The sequence below is a fragment of the Mauremys reevesii genome, linkage group 1 (assembly GCF_016161935.1).
Source record: "Mauremys reevesii isolate NIE-2019 linkage group 1, ASM1616193v1, whole genome shotgun sequence".
In the NCBI taxonomy this organism is placed as follows: Eukaryota; Metazoa; Chordata; order Testudines; family Geoemydidae; genus Mauremys; species Mauremys reevesii.
The window spans coordinates 331,812,882-331,835,739 of NC_052623.1; the positions used below are offsets into that span (position 1 = coordinate 331,812,882).

The 22,858-nt window shown below is 38.8% G+C and overlaps 1 protein-coding gene across 1 annotated transcript in view; it reads right to left on the reverse strand.

The window, feature by feature from the left end:
- Window positions 1-934: 934 nt before the first annotated feature.
- Window positions 935-22,858, reverse strand: part of ERGIC2 (ERGIC and golgi 2) — a 46,026-nt gene continuing 24,102 nt past the window's right edge. The window contains exons 8-16 of the mRNA XM_039516345.1: window positions 18,060-18,100; window positions 16,623-16,724; window positions 14,722-14,817; window positions 12,752-12,807; window positions 11,076-11,174; window positions 9,573-9,670; window positions 5,031-5,193; window positions 2,880-2,953; window positions 935-2,481 (exon numbers count right to left, since the gene is read on the reverse strand). Coding sequence (XP_039372279.1) covers window positions 2,416-2,481; window positions 2,880-2,953; window positions 5,031-5,193; window positions 9,573-9,670; window positions 11,076-11,174; window positions 12,752-12,807; window positions 14,722-14,817; window positions 16,623-16,724; window positions 18,060-18,100 — 795 coding nt within the window. The 3' untranslated portion in view covers window positions 935-2,415. The remainder of the gene's footprint in view (window positions 2,482-2,879; window positions 2,954-5,030; window positions 5,194-9,572; window positions 9,671-11,075; window positions 11,175-12,751; window positions 12,808-14,721; window positions 14,818-16,622; window positions 16,725-18,059; window positions 18,101-22,858) is intronic.

Genomic DNA, 22,858 nt, shown 5'->3' on the forward strand with positions numbered 1-22,858 from the left:
AGTATCAAATTCAGAATGAATGACTCTGAATGGTTTAAATATTCCCTCCTGTGGATGTTTCCTTACACTTGTTTATGGTAACTGTCACCAACCATCACACTGCCCAAATACACATTTTATATCTTTCTTTGGTCACAATCTTCCCTAAACTTGACTAATTCAAGAGCAGTTATATTTAAGATGCAACTTCACTAGTTTCCTGTCCAACCTACCTTCCAGAATACATACTGAACAACGCTAGCATTCATACTGTTCACTGGGAAGCCACACTCTTACACTTAGCCCTGCTCTTTTGCCCAGCTACACAAAGCAATGAAGCATTACAAGAAACCATTGTAATAAGCTGGCTTATGCTTGCAACCCTTGTGTGCCTTCTCGCATCCACACAGAACAGCTGTCCAAGGTGCGGCTGCAATGTTAGTTAGCTGCAACACATTTGTACAAGACCTTCAGTTCAGATCCAGATGAGTTGGTGCAGACTATAATGGCTTCAATCCCAGTATGGACATGTGTAGCAACAAGCATGGCAGCTAAAATGGTACAACTGCCTCCAACTCCATCCCACAATGCAGTGCCTCATATCTGGAAGTTACCCCAAAAGCCCCTGCTCCTAGCAAAGGTGCTAGGCACTATATGATGGAATGCTCTGGTATCACAGTTGCAATACAAGACTCATGTGAATGCACTAGACTGGTTCCACCGAGAACGGCATTACTGTGTGGATGCACTACATGGTTGCAAGGACACATGATGCACCATGCCACTTAATGCAGTCTCACTGTGTGATGGTTTCCTTGCTTAAGGTAGTCAAGACCTTTGTTTCCCATCTCAGTCAGTTTTAATCTATGACAAAACTTTAGGTCATCTGAGGACAGAGGTAGTTTCTCTAAATTTGGGACTTTTTTAATCAACCAAAAAAACTATGCACAGGTTCTTCCCTTCCCACTCTTTATTTAATACTCTTCCACACAATTCTCACAGCTTAGAGAGGCATTAGCTTTACAAAAATCAGGGTGGTACAAATCAGCCTATACTCTGTGTACTCTCTGGTGGAGTTGCTGTGTTTCTTAATGACACGTTTTGGTCAGTAGTTCAGCTATAGTACTTAGTTCTTTAGTTTCTCAATGCCACCAACTCCACTAACGTATTCCAGCATAAAGCTCAGGATACTCCATTTACTTAAAGAACAACAAAAAACCCAAAACTTTCATGACCTGTAAATTTTAACTTTTCCTCATCACCTATACTGCAGAGAAATTTATTCAGATTCTCTGCCATCACCTGTTCCTTGGTGATTGTCTTTACTATACCCTGGGTGGTCCAGCAGACTCACTGGCTGACTCAGTTTACTTGCTTCTGTAGTATTTAGTAAAACTGCTTTGCTGTACTCAGCCATTTGTTCTTCAATCTCTTCTCCCTCCTCTTACTCTCCCGTTTTTTATTTGTCAAAGCTTATGTTCCAGCAGCAGACAGAGTACGTGTCTGGTCTTGAAAAGCAGTGTTGTGGCCCACCTAATCACAAGACATTAATTTCTTTTCTAAGCCATAGCAGAGAGGTGGTTTCTTACTTTCTGGAGACCGAGTTTAGCCCTGGGATAGGAAAACAGATAACGATTCCAGTCAAACACCTTTTCAACAGTGACTTATTATTCCTAGTTCCTTGGCTCAAACTCAGAGAGAATCTGATTGTTGGCAAAAAGTGGCTGTGAGAAGAGACACAGAGAAATGCCATATTCCCTGCTCTGCTGCACTTTTTCCTCTTGTAGATAGATAATGGTGCTACTGGAGAATGGCAGTGACGGCTGAAAGTGCTATGCCTCTGTCTCAGTCCCTGAGACCGCTTCTATTTCAGGGTTTTCAATAGTGCCCCCCCAGCTCCATCAGCATAATATCTAAGCCTTCTCTACCTACTCATTAAAAAAAAACAAAAAAAACCTCATGTCCCATTTCTGAAAACCTAGCAGCAAATCCTGGCTTCTTAAACTACAATTATCACAGCCACCCTTGCTTGTTGCACTGCACGTTGAACACTGCATGGGGCTCTCTCTGTATTCTGTATGTGTGTTAGCTTTCATAGGTGTTTGCCTGACTTCGCAGGCCTGGAATCCAGATCACTACACTGACACTTCAGTGCTGATGGCAGTTTTTGCAAAGACACTCAGTTTCACTGCAAATATTGTCTCTCTTCAGTAATGCTTCTGCTAGCTCAAGAAAAGGTTGGCTTCACGGGGCTTCCTGGCCTCCTTCGACTCCATGTGCACTTAAAAGAGACAAATTATACAGACTGTTTTTTAAAAAGGCTTGATTTTTGCTTCCCATGAGCACTGTCTCAACATATTGCACAATGTTTTCTTTATTATAAAACTGTCTTCTGTATCAGGCAGAAAGAAAGAAAAAAAGTTTCCCGAGGAGGTGCTAATGCATACTGTTGTCTGTAATTAGAGGTAAGTGGTTGTTTATGTGGCCATCCGGAAGTAGGACCTAAACAAACAAACAAAACAAAAACATTATTAATATCTTGTTCAAGAACTTCATCCATTGCATTTGCTTTTTTTAAATACACATTTCCTCCATTCTCCGCTTTTCTGTATCCTTAAATCCATAAAAGTGTGTGTGTTTTTCCCACTTGTGTAGTAGATTTTCCAGAGAACATCACTGTCCTCTTATTACAAATCTGGCTAAGGACCCATGTGTTCCAACTATTTTTAAAAACTTTTGAATATGCTCCTAATGAAATCAAGGGAAGTTTTACCATGGATTTAAATAGGAACAGGATTAGATCCTACAGTTGTATTCTTTCATTACAGCTAGCTACCTTTGCTAGTATATAGAAATTAAGGAAATAGAACAACTATGATAAGAAAAGAAAATATTCTTACAGGTTTGTGAGAGCCCAGTTTGAAACGACAGCAGATAATTTCCACTATGAATCTTCCAATGCCATGTAAAATGCCTGTAATATCAAACAGGGTTTGAGTTTTCAAAAGGAATAAAATGAGGACTGTGTAAAAAGAGGTTTCTGCAATAACAGCACCACTACATCAGGTTTAAACTTAAACTCTGTTTCAGTACAACTGATCACCATACAGGCACTGAAAAAAAATAAAGTAACATTTTCTATATATTTTTCATTTCCCCTTAACAAAGATTTCTATTTTGAAATGGAAACCACTCATTTTTGCAAATGTGACCTTAAAAAACCCAATTTCATATTAGAAAAGCACCAGGGAATTAAGTTAATCAACAAGGAGATTTGCATTACTATTTATTCATTGGGCTTGGAGAAAACAAAAATCAAAAACTTTGATTCAGACTGAGCAGTTTATTACACCACCCACTTGAAAAAACTTGACAGGAAAACTCAGTTTCCCACAAGAAGCTGAAAGCTGTTTTAACAAGTTTAGTTTTTAAATTGGACAGAAGCCTATATGAGCTTTACAAAGGTCTTCCATGTCATTGGTCATGTGCTACAGAGAGATACTCTGAATAACCAAAAATCCCAAACCTGACTTCAAACCAGCCACCGCTACTGCAAGGGTCTCAATTCTGATCCTTTGAGTCAGAGCTGTGATCTCTGAAGAGCTTACAGAGCTAATGAAGATATTCAATGAAACAACATGGGTTCTTTTGGTACCAGTAGACCTTGTAACATTAGCAGTTGTAATAGGAGTTCAAAGGAATTTTTTGTCGCAGGAAGCAATCCAGAACCAAACAGCAATGTCAATCTAGCGAGGCTTTCTGTAGCACTGCTCTAGGCACATTTAATGTCATGCTTTTCCCTCTATTTCTTTAGAAGTGCCAATAAACTATTCTTTCACATAAGGTAAATGGAATTGGGTTCAGAGACTGTTTGTTGGGCCAGCGGCTCATTGATAAATCCAGAAACATCACTTAAGCAAGGCAGGGAAAAAGTAAGTAACTGCCTGGGAATAAGGTCACAGGGGAAAAAAAAGGTGGTTTCAGGTAACAGGAAGGATGTGCCATGGTGTGGATGGGGAAAACCAAACAACTGCTGGGTATCAAGCATGGTTACAAGCTCAAAAACTAAAAGGGCTCAGAGACCACCGAAGCCATTATTAATTACCTATGTAATTTGGCTGATGATTATGGGTTTTTTTGAATTTCTCTAATTTCAAAATGAGAGGAACCTATATTTCTGTGAGCGACTCATTTTCTCATTGGAACACAGTATACTTTGTACAACCCTTCCACTAGACAAATGGAGTGCTCTGAAGTGTTTTGATAATGGATAAAAGTATAGCCCCTTAAAAGAATACAATGGCCTTTGCCCGGGTTATGCTAATTCAACATTAAACACTGTCAGCATAGATAAATATGTTTTGTGAGGCAAAAAGCATCCACTCAACAAGACAGCAAATGTTCACAGGTTAGAAATGTCTCTGTTTCACCAGTTTTAGTATAGACTAGGAAGATATTTTCCTCAAATTAAAAGCAAGGGTACCAGTAATTCTTAGGCAAAGAAGAACCTGATTCTTTCTATGATTCACTATGGTCCTGAGTAATCAGTGAATGGAGATGCCTCTTCAATTAAAGCTAGCGGTTCCTCTCAGAGGCCAAATCCTATGGTCCATTCAAGACTTAACAAGGAAAAAACTTCATGATGCCTTTAATGGGAGTTTTACCTCAGTAAGTTTTGGGCAAGGTTAGCAGAATTAGGCCCGAACTACGGTATAGAGTCAGACAGGATATTAGAGGTCAGACCAGTTTGTAGTGTATATCCATGAACTTCCAGAAGAGAATAAACTACGGTTTAGTTAGAAAAGAAAAGACAAGACAAGTTCACCACAGACAACAGTGTACTGGGATGTTCTATACACAGTATTAGAAATTCATAGCATTTCATGCTCAAACCAATGTCCCACTCACTAGTTGTGAATGGCTACCTAACAGCTTATTGCATGAACTCACAAAACAAGTAGCATAATCAGGGTGGCCACTGAATTTATGGCCTTTAGTTGCTTAATCCTATCTACCTGGTAGGACACAAGAAGGAATGCATTGATGGTTACCTGTAGTTGAGAAAATTCCACCGATAATACCACAGAGTCTTATTAAGAACTGCCAAAAGGGCATGTGTTCTTCTGTTACTGTCACCATAAGTGAACTGATGTCATATTTCATGAATATCCCTGATACCCCATGGCTGCCAGCTGCATGGTTAATCACTCTTTCCTGAGGGCAAAAGAGAGAAACATACACAAGTTAGGAGTCTCACATCAGTCACATGCACAGCAATATCTAATGGACATGGTTGATAAAGAGCAACTTGTTAGGACAGTCACTAATCAACATGAGACAATAGAGCAACAAGATGACACCTTTTAAAAGCCACACAGTAACTAGATTGTGATCAATGTAGGGGTGAGATACTATTTTATACTGTAGACCTTTATGCTAGCAAGTCACTATTCACTTTCCTGTTTACGTGCCCTTTGTATTGCATACCCTTGTTCAATACCAGTGACTAGTACTTGCCCTCGTTTTATTCTATAACTAAGCAATTTACACGCTTCTCTCAGGATACAAGTTTACTTAATACATTTGTTTGAGGACCAAGTTTAAAACCAGATCATCCCTGTCCTTTATGCAGGTGTATGGGGTACAGATAGGGTATATAAGGGCCAGGGACTGCTTCCTCCCTGTACCCCTGTAATTGCCTCAAAAAGGAAGGAAAAGACATAAGGGTCATGGCTTTGTCCCATTCCATAAAACAGGCCAAGTACACCAGGAGGACGTGCAGCCTCACAAACATGTCCCAGGATGCTCCAGCCTTGCACTGCCCCTAATACAGGGTTGGGCCATAAAAAAAACAAAAACAAAATTCTAGCCTATAAGTGTTTTCTTCCCTTAAATATGAAGCATCCAGGAGCACTTTAAATTTCACAACATGTAGGCACTGTACCAACTTTACAGAGCGGCGAACTGAGGTGGCTGAGAAAGGTTATGGTCCAGGTCTTAAGAACCAGCCTCTAGATCTGTGTGCCTCATCTGAGACACATGGGCCTCATTTTCAGAGTTTCTGAGTAGCCACAACCTCAAATGAAGTCAAGAGGAGCTGCAGTTTTATTTATTAGATCCCCACATATGAATTTGGGTGCTGACCCTTCAACATCTAGGGCCCAATTTTCAGAGTTGCTAAGCATCCACGGATTGTATTGTCTTCACTCGGAGCATGGATGCTCAATACTTCTGAAAAACCAGGCTCATATATTTGAAAATTTTAACCCAACGGGTCTAAAGACAGGAATCCAAAATTACAGACCACTTTAGAAAATTCCACACTAAGTAACTGGACACAAAAATCAAACAGCCAGGTAGGTCAGAACTCATGGAAAAGGACTCAAAATTCCTGATTCCCAGCCCCTTGCTCTATCCACCAGACTAATCGGGTGTCCTTAATCACTTTTATAACTTCCTCCAATTTGTGAAAAAAAACTCTTTTATACCAAGGGGCCCAGAACAGAGCACACTATTCCTGACAATCTCACCAAGGCCATTTACATGATACCTCTGACGTGTAGCCCAAAGACATTTGCGTTTCTGTTGGCATATTGTGCTGCAAGGTCACATCCCCTTTGTGTGTTTCTTTTGGTATCATCACTTTCCAAGTTTGAATATCTGTGTTTCAATTTGTTTCTCCCAGATGTATTAGCTTGTACTCCCAAGTTGATTCTCATCTCTCTAATTCTCACCTTTCTATGCTTCTTGTATATGATTTCTTACTGGCATAATTCAGAATGTTTTTAAAAATTAACATGCTTCTTACTATCCTCACCTTCCTGCCTCTCCCTGATCATTAAGACGGTCAAGTAAAAAGCAGTTTAAAACCTAGAAATTCAAGTTCTTTTGAATGGTTTTCAAGAGAAAAGTCGTCGCATCAATCTGAAGTCATCCTGAAAAATGTGCTGCTATTTGCATGGTAGCAAGAGCTGTTGATAAAATAACCTGTCAGGTGGGAGCTGCTGAGGAAATGCACAGGCAGCAAAGAACTAATTCACTGAAGATATATTCACCAATGAATAGGCTAAAGAAGTAAGCTACATAAGAAAAGAGCAAAACTAAACAGAAAGGTAATGTATCATGGAGCAGTTTCATCCCATCTGAGAATTTAATACACTCCTTCCTTTTAATAAAGAGCATCCAGTATAATGGAAACTCAAAATCACAGACAACTGATTGAAAAATTCAGACCTCTCATCTTTCTCCAGTACATTCAGTTGACGTGTATAGCCATGTTATATTTATGATCTACAGTTACTGTTTGTTACCAAACCAAAGTAAGAGAATGCCAGCTTCATATATCAATTTATAAACTACATACGAAGAGCTTTTATTAACTGCAACACTTACAAACCAATATCACAGAAGAAACCCATACATACTTTCATAATTTTAGAACCAACAGGCTGTATTAAGCAATAAGGACAGATGCCAACAGACTTTATTAGGCTTTTTTTTTAAAAAAAAAGCTGAATGGAGGCAGTTAAGGTAAGTATGCAGAGCCAAGGATGCACTAACAACAGTTGGTTCTTTTCTGATTGCTATAGACAGCCTGCCTGTTATTCTAAAGCTATATTAAAGAGAAAAACAATCTTTCTTCGGGGCATTTTGGTCTAATATTTCTACTTCCTGCTGTTTCAGAGGGTTTAAGTGCTGGTTCCTAGCAATACCAGTTACTTCAGTTGAGCTACAACACTTTACAGCAGCTGAGGATATGCCCTACTCTAAGTAGAAAAGTGGAGCTGTGTGGTACAGGTACTGGTTATCTCTCAGGCCTTGTCTACAGTAATACAATTTAACATATTCAAACAACAGCATTAAATTAACATTACTTTAACCATGGTTTTGTAGTCACCATAGACAAGGACAAGCTATGTTCCCCACTGTATCTGCTACTGATGTTATTAGGCCCTACAGAGGTCAGGTTTTAATCATGACGAGTTGGCACAATGTGGATCCTGGGTTTTTCAATCCCTGGACACATTCTGTAGTCTGCCACAATAACACTTACACGCTATACAATTTTTCTCTGAAACACTGTTCTCTAATAGCCTTCCTCAGACCATTTGTTAATTTAAAGAAAAACTATACTGTTAACAGGCAGACTTGCCTGGTGAGACATATCACTGTAATCCCACCCACAACCTCAGTTATTCATAAAAACTTCCTCCTAGGAACTTACGTTTCAGTAGCATCTTTCACACCAACCGAATCCCCAAAGATTTACAGAGTTAAAGAAATCACTACTACTAATAAAATAAATATTTTTCCTAGCAGAAAGTGAGAGAAAAGAGGTACAGGAAGAAAAGCTGTGATGTAAAGTGAGATGGAAAAATCAATGAGGTGGAGAGATTTAGAAAAACTGTTCCAGATGGCAGGGCCTTGAAAGGAGCAGTGAGATTGTCTTGCAGAGAAATGGCAAAATGCTAGATGAGCAGGAGGAGTGAGGAGACTGAAATATATCTTGCATGATCCAGATCACTGATTATGTGTCTCTAATTTTTGTTCCTGTTTTGAGTTCAGTTCTCTACAGAATAATCTCTGCACCTTTTCTTCAATATCCTTAATATCCCACTGCTGAATAAAAAACAAAAACACACTCCTTTTTCTCCCCCTTTGATAATGCAGCAAAAACAATTGTCCATGAAGCATAGCACAGTGCTCCCAATGCAAAATGAAGGCTGTGAGGAAACACTGGATTGTAGAATAATCAATTTCATACAAGTTACATTTAAGTGAATGATCATTACTATTCAAAGCTCAGTATCCCTTGCCTGCCTTTCATAGTTCAGCTTTTCAAAGAGCTGTTCCTTCAGCTTGTAAATATCAAGATCAACCCGAGTTCAACCACTGACTAGGGAAATGATAATAACACAGGTGTAACGGGAGTATATTAGAATGCTTTTTTCTGATTTCCATCACTCTTTAAACATTCGCATGACAGATTTTGGCAAGGAGTAGACTGCAGTAACTAATAGCTGGGTTTCCCCTTTGACAGATTTGGAATTTATAATGAACACCGAATCTAAAGATAATAGAAGTCTGACAATCAAAAGACTGGGTGATTAACAGTAGGTGCCTGACCGAATGCAAATCAAAATAGCTGGGAGGCAAAGAACAGTAGCGTTCTGTACCCTCCAGTTTCTCAATCCAACAGGAGTTGGATAAGAGGACTAGAGATGGATTACATATTTATCACACAAGCATATTAGAATAATTTATGGGAACTGGTTTTCATTATTAGCCTCAAATGAAGTAAGAAAAGCTGGTTGCTAATCATTAAATCTAAAATTGGGACCCAGGATTTTTGGATGCGAGATGCTAATGCAAATAACTGAATATGTGTTGCCACATACATATATTTTACATTCAGTATAACATCACTGACAAACATCCCAACATATCCTGGAGTATTTCAGTAAACTGACCCTGCCTGAAGAGTTTTTAAAAGCAAAAACCAATCGAGTCTCAATTTTCCCATCTAGCTTTGACAAGCAAAAACACACTAAAACAAAACCTTTTCTTTGGGTTGTTTTCTAACTGGGACTTACCCTTTCTGTCACGGAAAACTGGTGAGTTTCTGCTGAAATTTTATACGTATGGAGTTTTGTTGGCACGACTGTGATAAAATATTGGAACATCTGGTTGTCTAAAACAAAACAAATTTTACTATTCAATTAACACTAATTATAGAGTAAAAATCATTTGAGAGAGATATTCAGCTGTTAAACAAGTATTTTTCTGAGAAGACCATTAAGAATATTATCGATTAAGCTCTGTCTATCCTGGGGGCAATTTCAAAGAGTCCCACTGTTGACAATACTGGTGTGGCTCCATCAGTGTTAATTTTGAGGGTTAGACCTAGGACAAATTTTGGCACATGCCAGACTTCACACATTGTTAGTAGCCCCACCAAAGTCAATAGGATAGTTCAGTGTATGAAGTTTAGCATGTGCATAAATCTTTCCAGGGCCCAATCTAGACAAGCCACAGGCTGCCACTGCTGTTTTAACCACCATCTCATGTAACCCTGCACACAGAAGTAGGGGTTATGGCGGTGGTTTTAAAAAGGTGGCTGAAGCCAACAGTTTGTCTATGCAAGTTCTTCCAGTGTTCCTAACACTAGTGGGACTGCATTGATTAGATTTTCAGAAAGTTTCCCTAGAGGAGACAGTTCCTTAGAGAACTCATAGTAGATAATCAGCATTTTGTAATGTATTTGTAATATACTCCCTCTTAATTCAACATCCTAGCAAAACAAACCACCAAACAACTGAAATAATAACTTCAAGTGAAATGGTATTTCAGATCAGCAAAGTAACACCAGTTGATCTGCTGTCTGATCAAGGTCTGTGGGTCTAAGGTTTTGAAGTTTTTTAGCGTATTAAAATATTCATGTCGCACAAATAAGAAATTCAATTTCTTTTCAATAGTTTGGTAAGTAATCTTACCAGTGACATTACAATAATACTTGTAATACTTGTAAAATACAAAACACATCCAAAGAGTTCAATATGTTTTACTTGTCAGTGAATGTGTTAAACAGTGAGTAATCCTCACAGCAGCTCTGTGAGGTAGATATTAGCCTCAATTTATAAATGAGGAAATTTAAATGACTTGCCAAAGACCACATAGAGTCGGTGACAGAGATGGGAACAGAACCTAGGAACCCTGAATTGTCTAACCACTATACAGTCTCCTTAATGATGACACTTGGCTCTTGCAAGTCCAAGTTGTAACATACAACTGTAAAACTTTTTGGAATTTGTCCATATAGGTGAGTGCTCACCCATAATTTAAATACAGTACATTTGTATGTGCAACTACAAATCAACATCAGAAATAAAGGAGAAGCAAAGTACTGTTAAAAAAAAGATTACACCATGAATGATGCAGGATAAATAAAAGGAGTAACTAAATGATGCATTCCTTATTTACCATAATGTACCATTTGTTAATAGCAGAATTCAAGAAAAATGCTAATATTTTTAAACTAAGAATTAAAAAAGCAGCATCTCAGATACTAAATTATTTTTCCATCATGAAACACTTACGATCTGATGCAATTTTTTCTGTCCCATCCAAAGGATTAATAATTCCTGGAATGAGCTCTCCAAAAGACAAATGATCTATTCTATGAGAGAAGTTGTATGCTGAAAGACAACACACAAGAACCACCAAATGTAAGGGGTTTATTTTGGTGAAATATGAAAAAAAAATTACATTTCACACACACACACCCACCCACCCATTGGAATATTTAATGCCATTAGGACAGATATAAAACGTTATCAGGATTTTCACTTTTGTAAATATTTCCACAAATCCAAATGTGTATTTATTATAAGCAAAGCTTGCTTTACTGGCATCATCAATATTTAAAAATATGTATGTTCAATTTTAACTCAGGACTTCCCCCCCATATTTATAGGCAATATAATGTAGATCAGGGGTCGGCAACCTTTCAGAAGTGCTGTGCCGAGTCTTCATTTATTCACTCTAATTTAAAGTTTCGTGTGCCAGTAATACATTTTAAAGTTTTTAGAAGGTCTCTTTCTGTAAGTCTATAATATATAACTACTTTACATACAACAATAGTTTAAATAAAAAGGTTTTTTTAAATGTTTAAGAAGCTTCATTTAAAATTAAATTAAAATGCAGAGCGCCCCGGACCAGTGACCAGGACCCCAGGCAGTGTGAGTGCCACTGAAAATCAGCTCGTGTGCCATAGGTTGCCTATCCCTAATGTAGATGAAAATGTACAGGCATTTGCAACAGCCCAAAAGTTAAAGGGCCAAGAAGCAGCCAAGGAAACCTGGAAATACACTAGAGTTCACATTTCAGGCTGACCAGAAGTGTTGGAAAGATTAAATTGTTTTATTGATTAAATGCACAAACTTACATAATGCAACAATAATTTTATTAATTTAGTTCCTAATCCTGAAAAGGTTTGTGCGGATGATTAATTGCAATGGGAATACATGCATGTAAAATTAAATTCATATGGAAGCCTTTTCAGGACTGGAGTCAGGAAGCAAAGCTAAGTTGTTACAGTAACGTACACACACATACAGACACACACACACTATACATTCAGCAGCCTGACTAGTAATCCAAAACACTGAAATAATGCTTTATGAGGTCAGAAATTTTAAACTTCTTATAGTCTAAATATTGCAGGGGAACAAGCTCTCTGAAAAAATACAGATTATTATACAATACTTTTGAAATCCAAGATATACTATTATAACATGCTTTTTATTGTTATTTACATATTATTTTAGATATAATTTTACATTATGACTGTTACACAATCAGCATAAACAGATAGACTGTGAATGTCAAATGTGTGAAAAGATTTAAGTCACTTTATAATACACCGCTACCTTGAAATAATGCCACCTGACATAACACAAATTTGTATATAACGCAGTAAAGCAGTGCTCTGGGGGGGGGAAGGGGGGCTGCGCACTCCGGTGGATCAAATCAAGTTCAATATAACACGGTTTCACCTATAAAATGGTACGATTTTTTGGCTCCCAAGGACAGTGTTATATTGAGGTAGAGGTGTATAATATCCTGAAGTGTATTCTCTGCTTTCTTTTACAATGCAAATCGCTCAACTAGAATATCTCAGCAATAGTATGTGTCCAATACTAATGTCCAAATCACTAGCTAGGAGATGCTATGAACCAAAAGTGTTTTTTGAAAGAAGACAGTAAAAGCTTACAATCGTGGCTCACGAGGGCTGCCAAGTGTGCATGGCCTCGGGGATGTGGAATTGCCCTAAAGAAAGCAAAAACATGTTTTATAAAGCAATGGTTTAATGGACACTTATGAGAAAATCAAATAATAAAAATTGGGGTTTCCATAAAGCAAATCACCAGTTTTGCCTTGATTTCAATAAAATTGCTCTTCATAATGGGCATTGGTATTTTCATTGTTCCTCAGTACAGACAACCAGAGTAACACCTGAAGACACATTAAGCTCATGAAAATCCTCCAATACACACACAAAGTTATTTTTAGAAACGCCAATAGGTTTTGTCTAGCCAGAGAGTTGCAAGGGGAAAAGCTGTCAAATCCTGGCATGGTCCAAATACAGTACAAGACCAACCATGTAATAGCTCAAATTGCCAATGGTTAATATGGGCTTCCCTGCGCTTGCCTTGTGACTAGGCAGATTATCAGATTCATCTGTGGGACTCTATAGTCTATGCTTTGAGAGAGGTTGGAAGAGCAGGAGGAAAGAGAGAAGGAAAACAAGGGGAGCACCAGCATCACACTGGAAAAGGGCCAGTCTGGATTGAAAGCTGGCACACTTCCCCAAGCCCTCTTCACACTCAAAAAGAAGTTTTACTTCTAGGCTTGCCTTTACTCCATTATGGCCTAGTGTAAGGTTTACCCCTAACAGAATTAAAGAAATCCTCCTTCACCATTCAGACATTAAAAGTTGAGTGACTATCCTAAGCAGATGCATTTTGGAGAAATGGAAGATGAGATAAAAGATTGTGAGATCAGGTAGTAGAAGGCACCGATAATCAAGGCAAGTCACAACCAGAAGGAAGGAAGCAACAGAACTTAGCAAGAGCATGGATATGAAGGGGATGAGAGAGAAGACAGGTTATACTGGGATGCAGGAAGGACAGAAGAGATGGCAATGGAGATAGAGTAGGAGGGGAGAGATTAGAGCTTTAATTTTGAACAGACTGTGCTTGAAAAGACAGCCGGACACCTAACAACATATGTCAGAGAGGTAATTTTGAGACACAAGACTAAACAGAGGTGTAGGTTTGGGATTCACTCTAGCAGAGATGGTAGTTGAAACCACAAGAGGACATATGGTTATAGAGTGGGTCCACAGAGTGAGAAGAGGAGGTTTTGCAACTCTTAGGGATGTCAGACAGGGATAGAGAAAAGAATGAGGAGCTGTTTAAGGAGATACGTCGATGCTGAAAGAACAGTCAGCAAAGCAGGAGAAGAATTAGAGCGCAGGCCAAGAAAGGGTCATTGCAGAAACCACACATGGCATGTGAACATGACACCCCTAGCCATGCTAGTGCACAATGATCTGGCTTGGTTACAGGCATACATTTCCAATACAGATTTCTAGTTTAAAGTGCTTACGAGACAACATGATTACAGAAGCATGTCAGGAAATTGTGATCCACATTTAGTCATGACTCCCTAACACGCTTCTATAACTATATTATCTCATCCATACAACTAACAAAAATCTGTGCTGGAAAACATATGCCCTTCACTATGACAGACAACTCTGCTCTCGAATGGTCAGAGGTATAGTAAGGTTAGGCCCAATTAGATAACAGGCAAGTATGAGCATTCTAAAAGTATTAGCTGTCACTTTATCACACGTTAACAAAAGGCACTAGTTCATCTAATTAGCCGTAAGCGTTCAATTTATGGATATATGACAACATTGCTGAACACAGGAGAAGCAGCTACTTCAGCAGACATTTCAAAAAGTGCCATAGTTCATGTTGACTAGAACCAGATATGAAGAAATTCAGTGTTTGAAATGAGAGATACCATGTGAAAAATATGACCAGAAAGGGAATCTGTATTAATGATAGAAGCAGCTAACTAGGCAAAAGTGAGCCAAAGAAAGTTTTTTGCTTAACTACATACACATCTGTCTTGGTCAATTTGTGGTATATTCAGTAAGTGAAAAGAACATACTTGCCCACAGTTATGTGAAAGTTTCCTGCCACTTTATTGACATAGAGATGACCATGAATTCTGCATGCATCCGGAGGCAGTAATGAATTATCCTCCCTGTTTGAACAAGAAACAGGGAAACAGCTCAAAACACAGTAATTGAGATTATTTTATATGTAGGTGAAAAAATAGCATCAACGTAAAGTTTAGAAACCCACATTCTTCTGCCATGGAAAATAAACCTTCTGGTACAACCTAGATATTCAGAAAAGGGAAAACAAACTGTAATTACAAACTATGAGCTTTAAAACATCTGGACTTCTATGTTAACAAGCACATTTTAATAGCAGATTAAGCACACAAAAGTTACACACCCTCATCGAGAGGAAACCAAATTAAGAGTAGCTCATTTTATAAACACTCTCCTGGCCAGCCTGATGCCACTCAGAGTTTCAACACATCACTCAAATGTTCAAGACTCCTAGGGGATGAGGCTAATCAGATGGACAAGAACTGGAACCATTACAGAGAAGACGCTCGCAGGCCTTACGGATATCTGCCACCTCATGAAACACTTTTCAGCAACTCAGATTGAAAATGGTTTATTCAGGTAATGCAGCTGTACTGACCAGGGCGAACAGCACAAAACGGGTTTTTTTAAAAACAGTTGCTGAAAGCTAAGTAATGACTCTGTCTCAAGAAAACTTTTCAACATCTGTTTTTAAGAAGTTTTGCCCTGCTCACATTTGCTGGTATAACCATGTCACCTGAAATAGTTTCCAGATCTGCTTCTGAAAACAGTTTGTTAAAACAGCCCAAAGTGTAGTTTAAATGGTGCCCCAGAAGATAATGAAATGGGAGCATCGCTTCTGAGCACTCTTCAGCAGTGGCTTAAGGTGAAAGAATACAGTTGATCCCCAGACATGGGAAAGGAGACCACAATGTAGTAACTATGGGAGGGAGCATTTATTGGCACTGGAAAAGGAGAATTTTTTTTTTTTAATTTACACCAATTAAGGGCAGTTATAGAATGTTTTCTATATATTATTTAAATGATTTTTAATTAAAGAAAAAAATCGTGTGTGTTATTGATTTAATATTTTTTATTTATATTAGAAATGCAAGTGCCTAATAAAGCAGGTTAAAAACCAGTAACCCCAGGGGCGGCTCTAGGTATTTTGCCGCCCCAAGCACGGCAGGCAGGCTGTCTTCAGCGGCTTGCCTGCGGGAGGTCCCCAGTCCTGCGGATTCGGCAGCATGCCTGCAGGAGGTCCACCGAAGCCGTGGGACCAGCGGACCCTCCGCAGGCATGCCGCCGAAGGCAACCTGACTGCCGCCCTTGCTGCGACCAGCAGAGCGCCCCCCGTGGCTTGCCGCCCCAAGCACGCGCTTGGCGTGCTGGGGCCTGGAGCCACCCCTGAGTAACCCCCGTCGATGACTGAAATGAAAGAACTGAAAGCAGAGGACTCTAAAATTGTTTTAGAAAGGTAGTTCATCAAAATAAGTAGATACAATTTGTTTAAAATATTCAAAAATATTTTGTAACTAATTTTAAGCAGCATTAACATGACCGGTAAGTGATGAGTCTTGAATCTTGTGGGGTGCTGAACATCATAAAAACACTAAAGAAATACAAATTAATTCATATAAAAAAGTAACAACCTTTCTGGCAAGCGTTTGCTGGCACACTAAGGATGTAAGTGAAATACAATCCAGTTCAGAACGTTATTGATTTCTTCACAACCCAGACCAGCAAGTCTCTAAAACATTAAGACAAAGGTTTGGATTCAGGGAAACCTGAAGCAAGGGAGAGGCATTCAAGTCTCTTCACCATTATAACTTTGTCTTCAAAAATGAATTAAGGAAAGCAATCAGTCATGAGAGAGAGTGAAATCAGCTGCATGCAACAATTTCTCTCTCACCTTGGTGGCAGTGCTGTTGAAGCACTTTTAAAAGCACTTTTGAATATCACATCTTGGAGGGAGTGTTCTTCCTGCAGCCTACTCTGAATTAACTGCAGCATCCTAAAGATCACACAGAAAAGTACAGTAAGTGGGAATGCATGCAACGGAGTAACAGAAAATAAATTCATAGTTACTGCCAGGTACATTAGTTACATATTATAAAACCACTCAATTCAGCAAAAGGATGGTACGTTAAATACAGACATATGCCAATCATTCCTAATGCTCAAGTATACACAATTAAAAAACTAAAAATAAAAGCACTGGTGTTGGACTCACCATAGTATATCATGAGGATGCTAAAACTAGAAAACGATTCCTAAAGAACTAAGTATGAATTTAAAGAGATTTTAGATTCTGTGACAGAGCTTTCAGATGCGAAGGACACAGTTAAGGTTTGTTGATGAGAGAGACGAGCTTTCGAGCTTACGCAGATCTCTTCTTCAGGAAAAGACCTGAAGAACTCTCTGTAAGTCTGAAACATCTCCCACTCACCAACAGAAATTGGTCCAATAAAAAGATATTACCTCACCCACCTTTTGTCTCTACTGTCCTGGGGCTGATACGACTCTACAACACCACTGCGTACAGTTAAGGTTGGCAGGCCCAACCATTCATTTACTTTGGCAGTGGAACCACTGGTAAACTCAGAAGTTTGGGATTTCATACACACATCCCTCCTCCTCACCATCTCAGCCAACCTCCCAATTCCAACAAAAACAAATAAGAATGAACCCTATGCCTAAATTCATACTAAACAAAGCACTGCATGCAGTCTCCAGGGTCGTGCATTAAAGCACATATGCACTTGTCTGCTTACTGTTGTGTTATACAGAATATTGGAGCATTTCTCTCACTCTCTCCCCAGCTGCATCAAAGAGTTATTGGGGGAAGGAGAAAATAACAATAAACTTTAAGTGCTAACAGTAGTCAATTCAACTTCTGAAGGTGGTGAGTTATTTTGGTTTAGTGACACTGACCTACATCTAAACATGGCAAATGAGTTTATAAACAGACAAATCAAAACTACCACACATGCAATTAAACTAGATAAAATGCTTCAGGACTGGTTTATTCCAAGGACTGATGGATAGTTCAAATAGTTTTATATTTTAAAAAATGAAAGAGTACTCTTTCATGGTGAAGACACTGAATGCTGACTGGCCAGCTCTAAAAAGCCAGAGAAAAAATAAATGAGCTTCAGTTTCAATGGGTGTGTACTGCACTATTATGGGCAGTACCTGTGCAAGGTAACATATGTTTTTTTGTTTTTAAACATGACTTAGGTATACTCAGAGCATAGTCTCTGAGCTATTTCCAGTGACAAAAGAAAAGCAGACCTATCACTGTCCAACCTACATGCATTCACATCAGTGCTTTAGAATTATCTATTACCTCTGCCACTCTCTTTGCTGGGGAGTTAGATCAAATATTACCTGCAACAAAGAAGAAGACACATAGTAACACATAACAAGAAAGCAGTACCAATAACTCCACCCCCACCAAACTTCTCTCCACAAAAATCAGATGAGAAAAAATTAGGGTGATTTAACAATAATGTTTTATTTTGTGCTAAAAGATTTATCTAACGTGGCCCGTATACAGGAAATCCAAAGTAGACTTTAAATTTTAGCTTTTCATTAGTTAATCCTAACAACGTGGAGCTATGAGACAGATTTTTATAACTATACATAGTTCAAAAGGTAGCAACTATAGTTTAAAAATAAAAGCAGCAAGAGCAGTCACTGTCCAACACTGAACAGTGTAAAACAAGGCTCAGCATTTGGTATATCGAAACCTCACCCTACTTTTTCCCATGGCAAACACACCATTGAACACCATTTTAACCTTTTATTACAGATACAGCAAAGAAGGAAAAACAGTTAAAGCATCTGAAACGTAAAGTATTAAGTAAGGCTTTCATTTTAACAACATCCCTTGTTTCCTTTCCCTTTAGCTGGAGAGAATTTTTACAGTCTATTGGATGATATTAAAGATGGTAATAACTGTCCTTTTGGTGAAGAGAGAAGAAGTTAGTTGAGACGGGCTGGACCTGTTGTTGCTGCTGCTGCTGTTAAAGTTAGACCCCATTTCCTAGAAGACAAAACAAGGCGCAAACACACAAAACGGGAGAGAAGAGCAAAGTGGCTCTGTCTCTGATGTTGACTTTCACTTACAACCTCACTGCTGGAAAGAGCACAGATATGGCACATGATCATATTAGCTACTCTGAGACCTGGCAAACTCAAACCAGCATTGGGCTGTTTAGGGTATTTCTTTTAGCTGCTTCTTTCTGGTCACAGGCTGACAGTAGTGTTGCAAAATATACAGTCTCGGCCAGCTAAGAGACGCTTGTTAGATGGAAGGAAAAAGGAGAGCGATAGGAAAGAAGAAATAAGGTTGGGAAGGAAAAGAATACATAATGTGGTGGTGCTTGGAGTGGGGGGGTTCTGTGACCATGTCTTACATCCCAGGTGCTGTTTGGGATTCAACTGGAGCTGGTAGAGGTGGTGGTGTCATCTGGGTCCCTGTCCCTGGCCTGACCTAGGCAGGACATCTCTTAGGATTAGGACGAAGGAGGCCTGGGGTCCCAGGAGACAGTGGGGATGGCAGTCATGATGGTAAAGCTCACTCTAGTAGCCTCTGTCTATTCTTTCATAAAGTTTCTCTCTTTCAGGACCCACAAATGGAATGGTGGGAGGAATAGCCCATCTTCTCATTATATTGTCCACCAATTAGGCCTAGTTTTGACACACCAATTTTGGTTCACTGAGTTCCAGACCCCCATTTTCTTGTTTACCATGCATGATCTTAACATGGTCCTTGAGTTATATGTAGGCCTTTTTGTTTGGGTTAATTCAGTCCGTCACCCTTTCCTATTTCCCCCCCCCCCCCATCAACATTTATTTTTATAAGTCATTGTGTCATCTTATGAACTCTCACTCACTTTTCACAGTTGAGCCACAATCAGAGTGAATTTGCAGGCCCAATTATCACAACAGCCCCTAGTGGGCCCGAGACTCTGTCCTCCCTCTCCAATCACCCATTTTTAGGGATATGGCTCAAAACATGGGAACTTATACTGTTTACAAAGGATATAACTGTCACCATACATTTCACTGCTAAGTGTACTGCTTTGATTACACATCTAATAATTGATGGCATAACACTTCCACATTTGTTTTATATTAAGTTCTGAAAATATGGCTCATAAAATCAAATATTTGAAGCTGTTCCTGGCACAGAATTATCAGTGAAGTGAAAAGGTTCAATAATGGCATATGCATTTCCTCAGCTACTGTAAACTGAACAGTCTTCAAGAAATAACAGACAGAACTACTCAATGGGCTTAATTAACCAATCGGCAACTAAACAGACAATTGTGATGCAGCATATACTCCCAGGGGACAAGGTATTTAACCCCGTTCACACAGGCCCACTGCACTGACTTGCTGTTAAACATACCCTGTAAGTCTACACAGCAAAGAAAAACCCATGGCTGGCCCGTGCCAGCTGACTCGGGCTCACAGGGCTCAGGCTGCGGGGTTGTTTGACTGCTGTGTAGACTTCCAGACTCAGGCTGCAGCCTGAGCTCTGGGAGCCTCCCACTTTACAGGGTAGCAGAGCCCTGGCTCCAGCCCAAGATGGGAAGTCTACAAAGCAACGAAACAGCTCTGCAGCCCGAGCTCTGCTATCCCGAGACGGCTGGCACAGGCCAGCTATGAGTGTCTAGTTGCTGTGTAGACATACCCACAGGCTGCTTCAGAGAAGCAGCATATAATTGCTATAGGACTCAATGACTTGAGGAAACAGCATCAAGCAGATCTCGTATCCAGATGCATCACTGTCTGCTCAATTGAAAGGTAAGAAGCAGGTGGATTTGATTTAAATCACTAGTCAGGAAGTCTCAATTTAATCATGGATTTCTACATAAAAGTGCATTCTTGTTGGTTGTTATAACCTTAATACATATTCTTCACAACTCAGAGATAGATGTAGGTTTCATTTTTAGAAGGTACACAGTATACATTTTTAAGTGATTTATTTTTAAAACTTTTCAGATTAGTTTTACAGCTATATCAGAAAATGAATGATTGTTTGGTTATTTAGCAAAGGGGTAACTGAAGCAGATACTTATGAAGTCATTGGGAGGTGAACTATCTCCAATTCAACAGGTTAATTATTAATATTGGAGGATTTTCTTACCATGCTGTATTAGGAGAACATCACCAGGCAGACATTTAAATTGTTTTATTTAACTAAAACAACAATGTTAGGTATTCTGGATGTTTTTCCTTCAACAGAAAACATAGAATATTTTAACAAAACAAGCATATGAATTTTTGAATGTAAACATTCAAGTTTTTTTAAAAATCAGGTTTGTTTTTGTTAAAATTGTTTTAAACGAAATAGTTAAATGAAATATTTAAAAAAACAAATTAAATCGACTATGTCAGCCAGGTCAACATGAAAAACTTAAAATATTGGCTTCTGCAGCTAACTCACTGGTCTTCACCTTCATTTTCCTGTTTGTTCATAATCTGGAAAAGAAAAACAAGCTTTCCTGTTTTTTTATTGGACCCAAACGATTTCTCAATTTGGAATGAATTAGTCCAAAGGAAGAAAATATTCTTTCTACACCGGCAGAAGAAGCTACTGCTGTTAAAAGTGAGATTATCACTTAAGCACTTGGATTCAGAGACTGTTGAAGTGACTTCCTCCAGTTCATTGGTGTGACTTTCTTTAAAACATCATCAGCAAACATATTTCTTGAATGGGTTCATGCTTAGCTCTGAAGTTTATTATAGTTGGCATGATGGAGGGATGATTGCTGGGATGTCCATGTCATAGCCAACTCCTCTTCTTCAGCAGTTAAGGTTTGACCCTGGTACCGAGTATTGAGAATATTTGCAAGAAAATGAGCTGGAGATATAGTGCTTGTCCCATTTGTTTTTTTTAATGCTTGTAATTTAACTCTGTCATTGCATATTTCTCGTTTTATGATCTCACTCAGTTCATTCCAAATTTGAACAGCATCAGCAATAAAACAGCCTTTTCCCTGCATTTTGTTCAAGGCTACAGAAATAGGCTTCAGGGTACTCAGCATGTGTTCAACATTTCTCTTAAGCCCAATGTTGAGAACTTTGGCTGTGACAGTGCCATCTATTTTTTCACAATTTTGTTCACAAACTGTCATCAGATTAGGCCAGTTCTTGATATAGTGCTCAAAACAGTCCACTACTGAATTCCATTGCACGTCTTGTAGGAGAGTTAGCTTGGTTCCTCCCACTTTTTTCAAAGCACCTGCTGCAAAGTGGTTGTTACAGAAGTATTTTGCAATTTCAACAACATTAGCCTTTATTTCTGGAACACTTAAGTCTTTGGCTAGGAGGTGCATCAAATGAGCACTGCAACCGTATGTTATTAGCTTGGGACTCTCTTCTAAATAATTTCTTCTCACCTTGGATACATTTGCAGCATTGTCTGTGACCAAGCTACATACTAGACATTCACTTTTACTGCTACTTCTTGTAAGTATTCTGCTGTATGTGCATTTCCTGATGTATCCATTGTTTCTGTAAGGAAGACATTCCCTTCTTCTGTTGTCACACAAGCAAATACAACAAATTGCACACTGCTCAATTTCTCTTTCATACACTTTATCCAGCAATTTGCCTGCAACATGTGCTCTGTTAGGTGGACTGTATTCTGCTCTTAATGACTGAACCATGTTAATGAAGTGTGGGTTCTCAATCATACGGAAAGGAAAGTTTGTTGCATAAACAAACTGAGCTATTTTTTCATCAATTATCTCTTTTTGTGATCTGCTGGTTCTTATCACAAACTTATCTATGGCTGTTTCTGGATGATGGGAGACTTTTCTTTTTGCTACAGGTGATATACTGTGGCTATATGACATACATGACATGACTGAAACACTATCATTGGTTGATAACTCTGACACTATAGAAAATGATGGTGATCTTGAAGGTGGATAGTCTTCAGAATCCTGTATGTTGAGGATGGATTCTCCTAAACAAAATAAGTCAATGCAGTTATTTAATTATTATTAGCATAGTGCTCATTTAAATATTACTCATTGCATTCACTGACACTCAGTACTACTTTAAAGGTGAAATTGTAAAAGGAAGATCTGCCTATTTCAGCTTTTTTTTAAAAAAATCACAACTGCA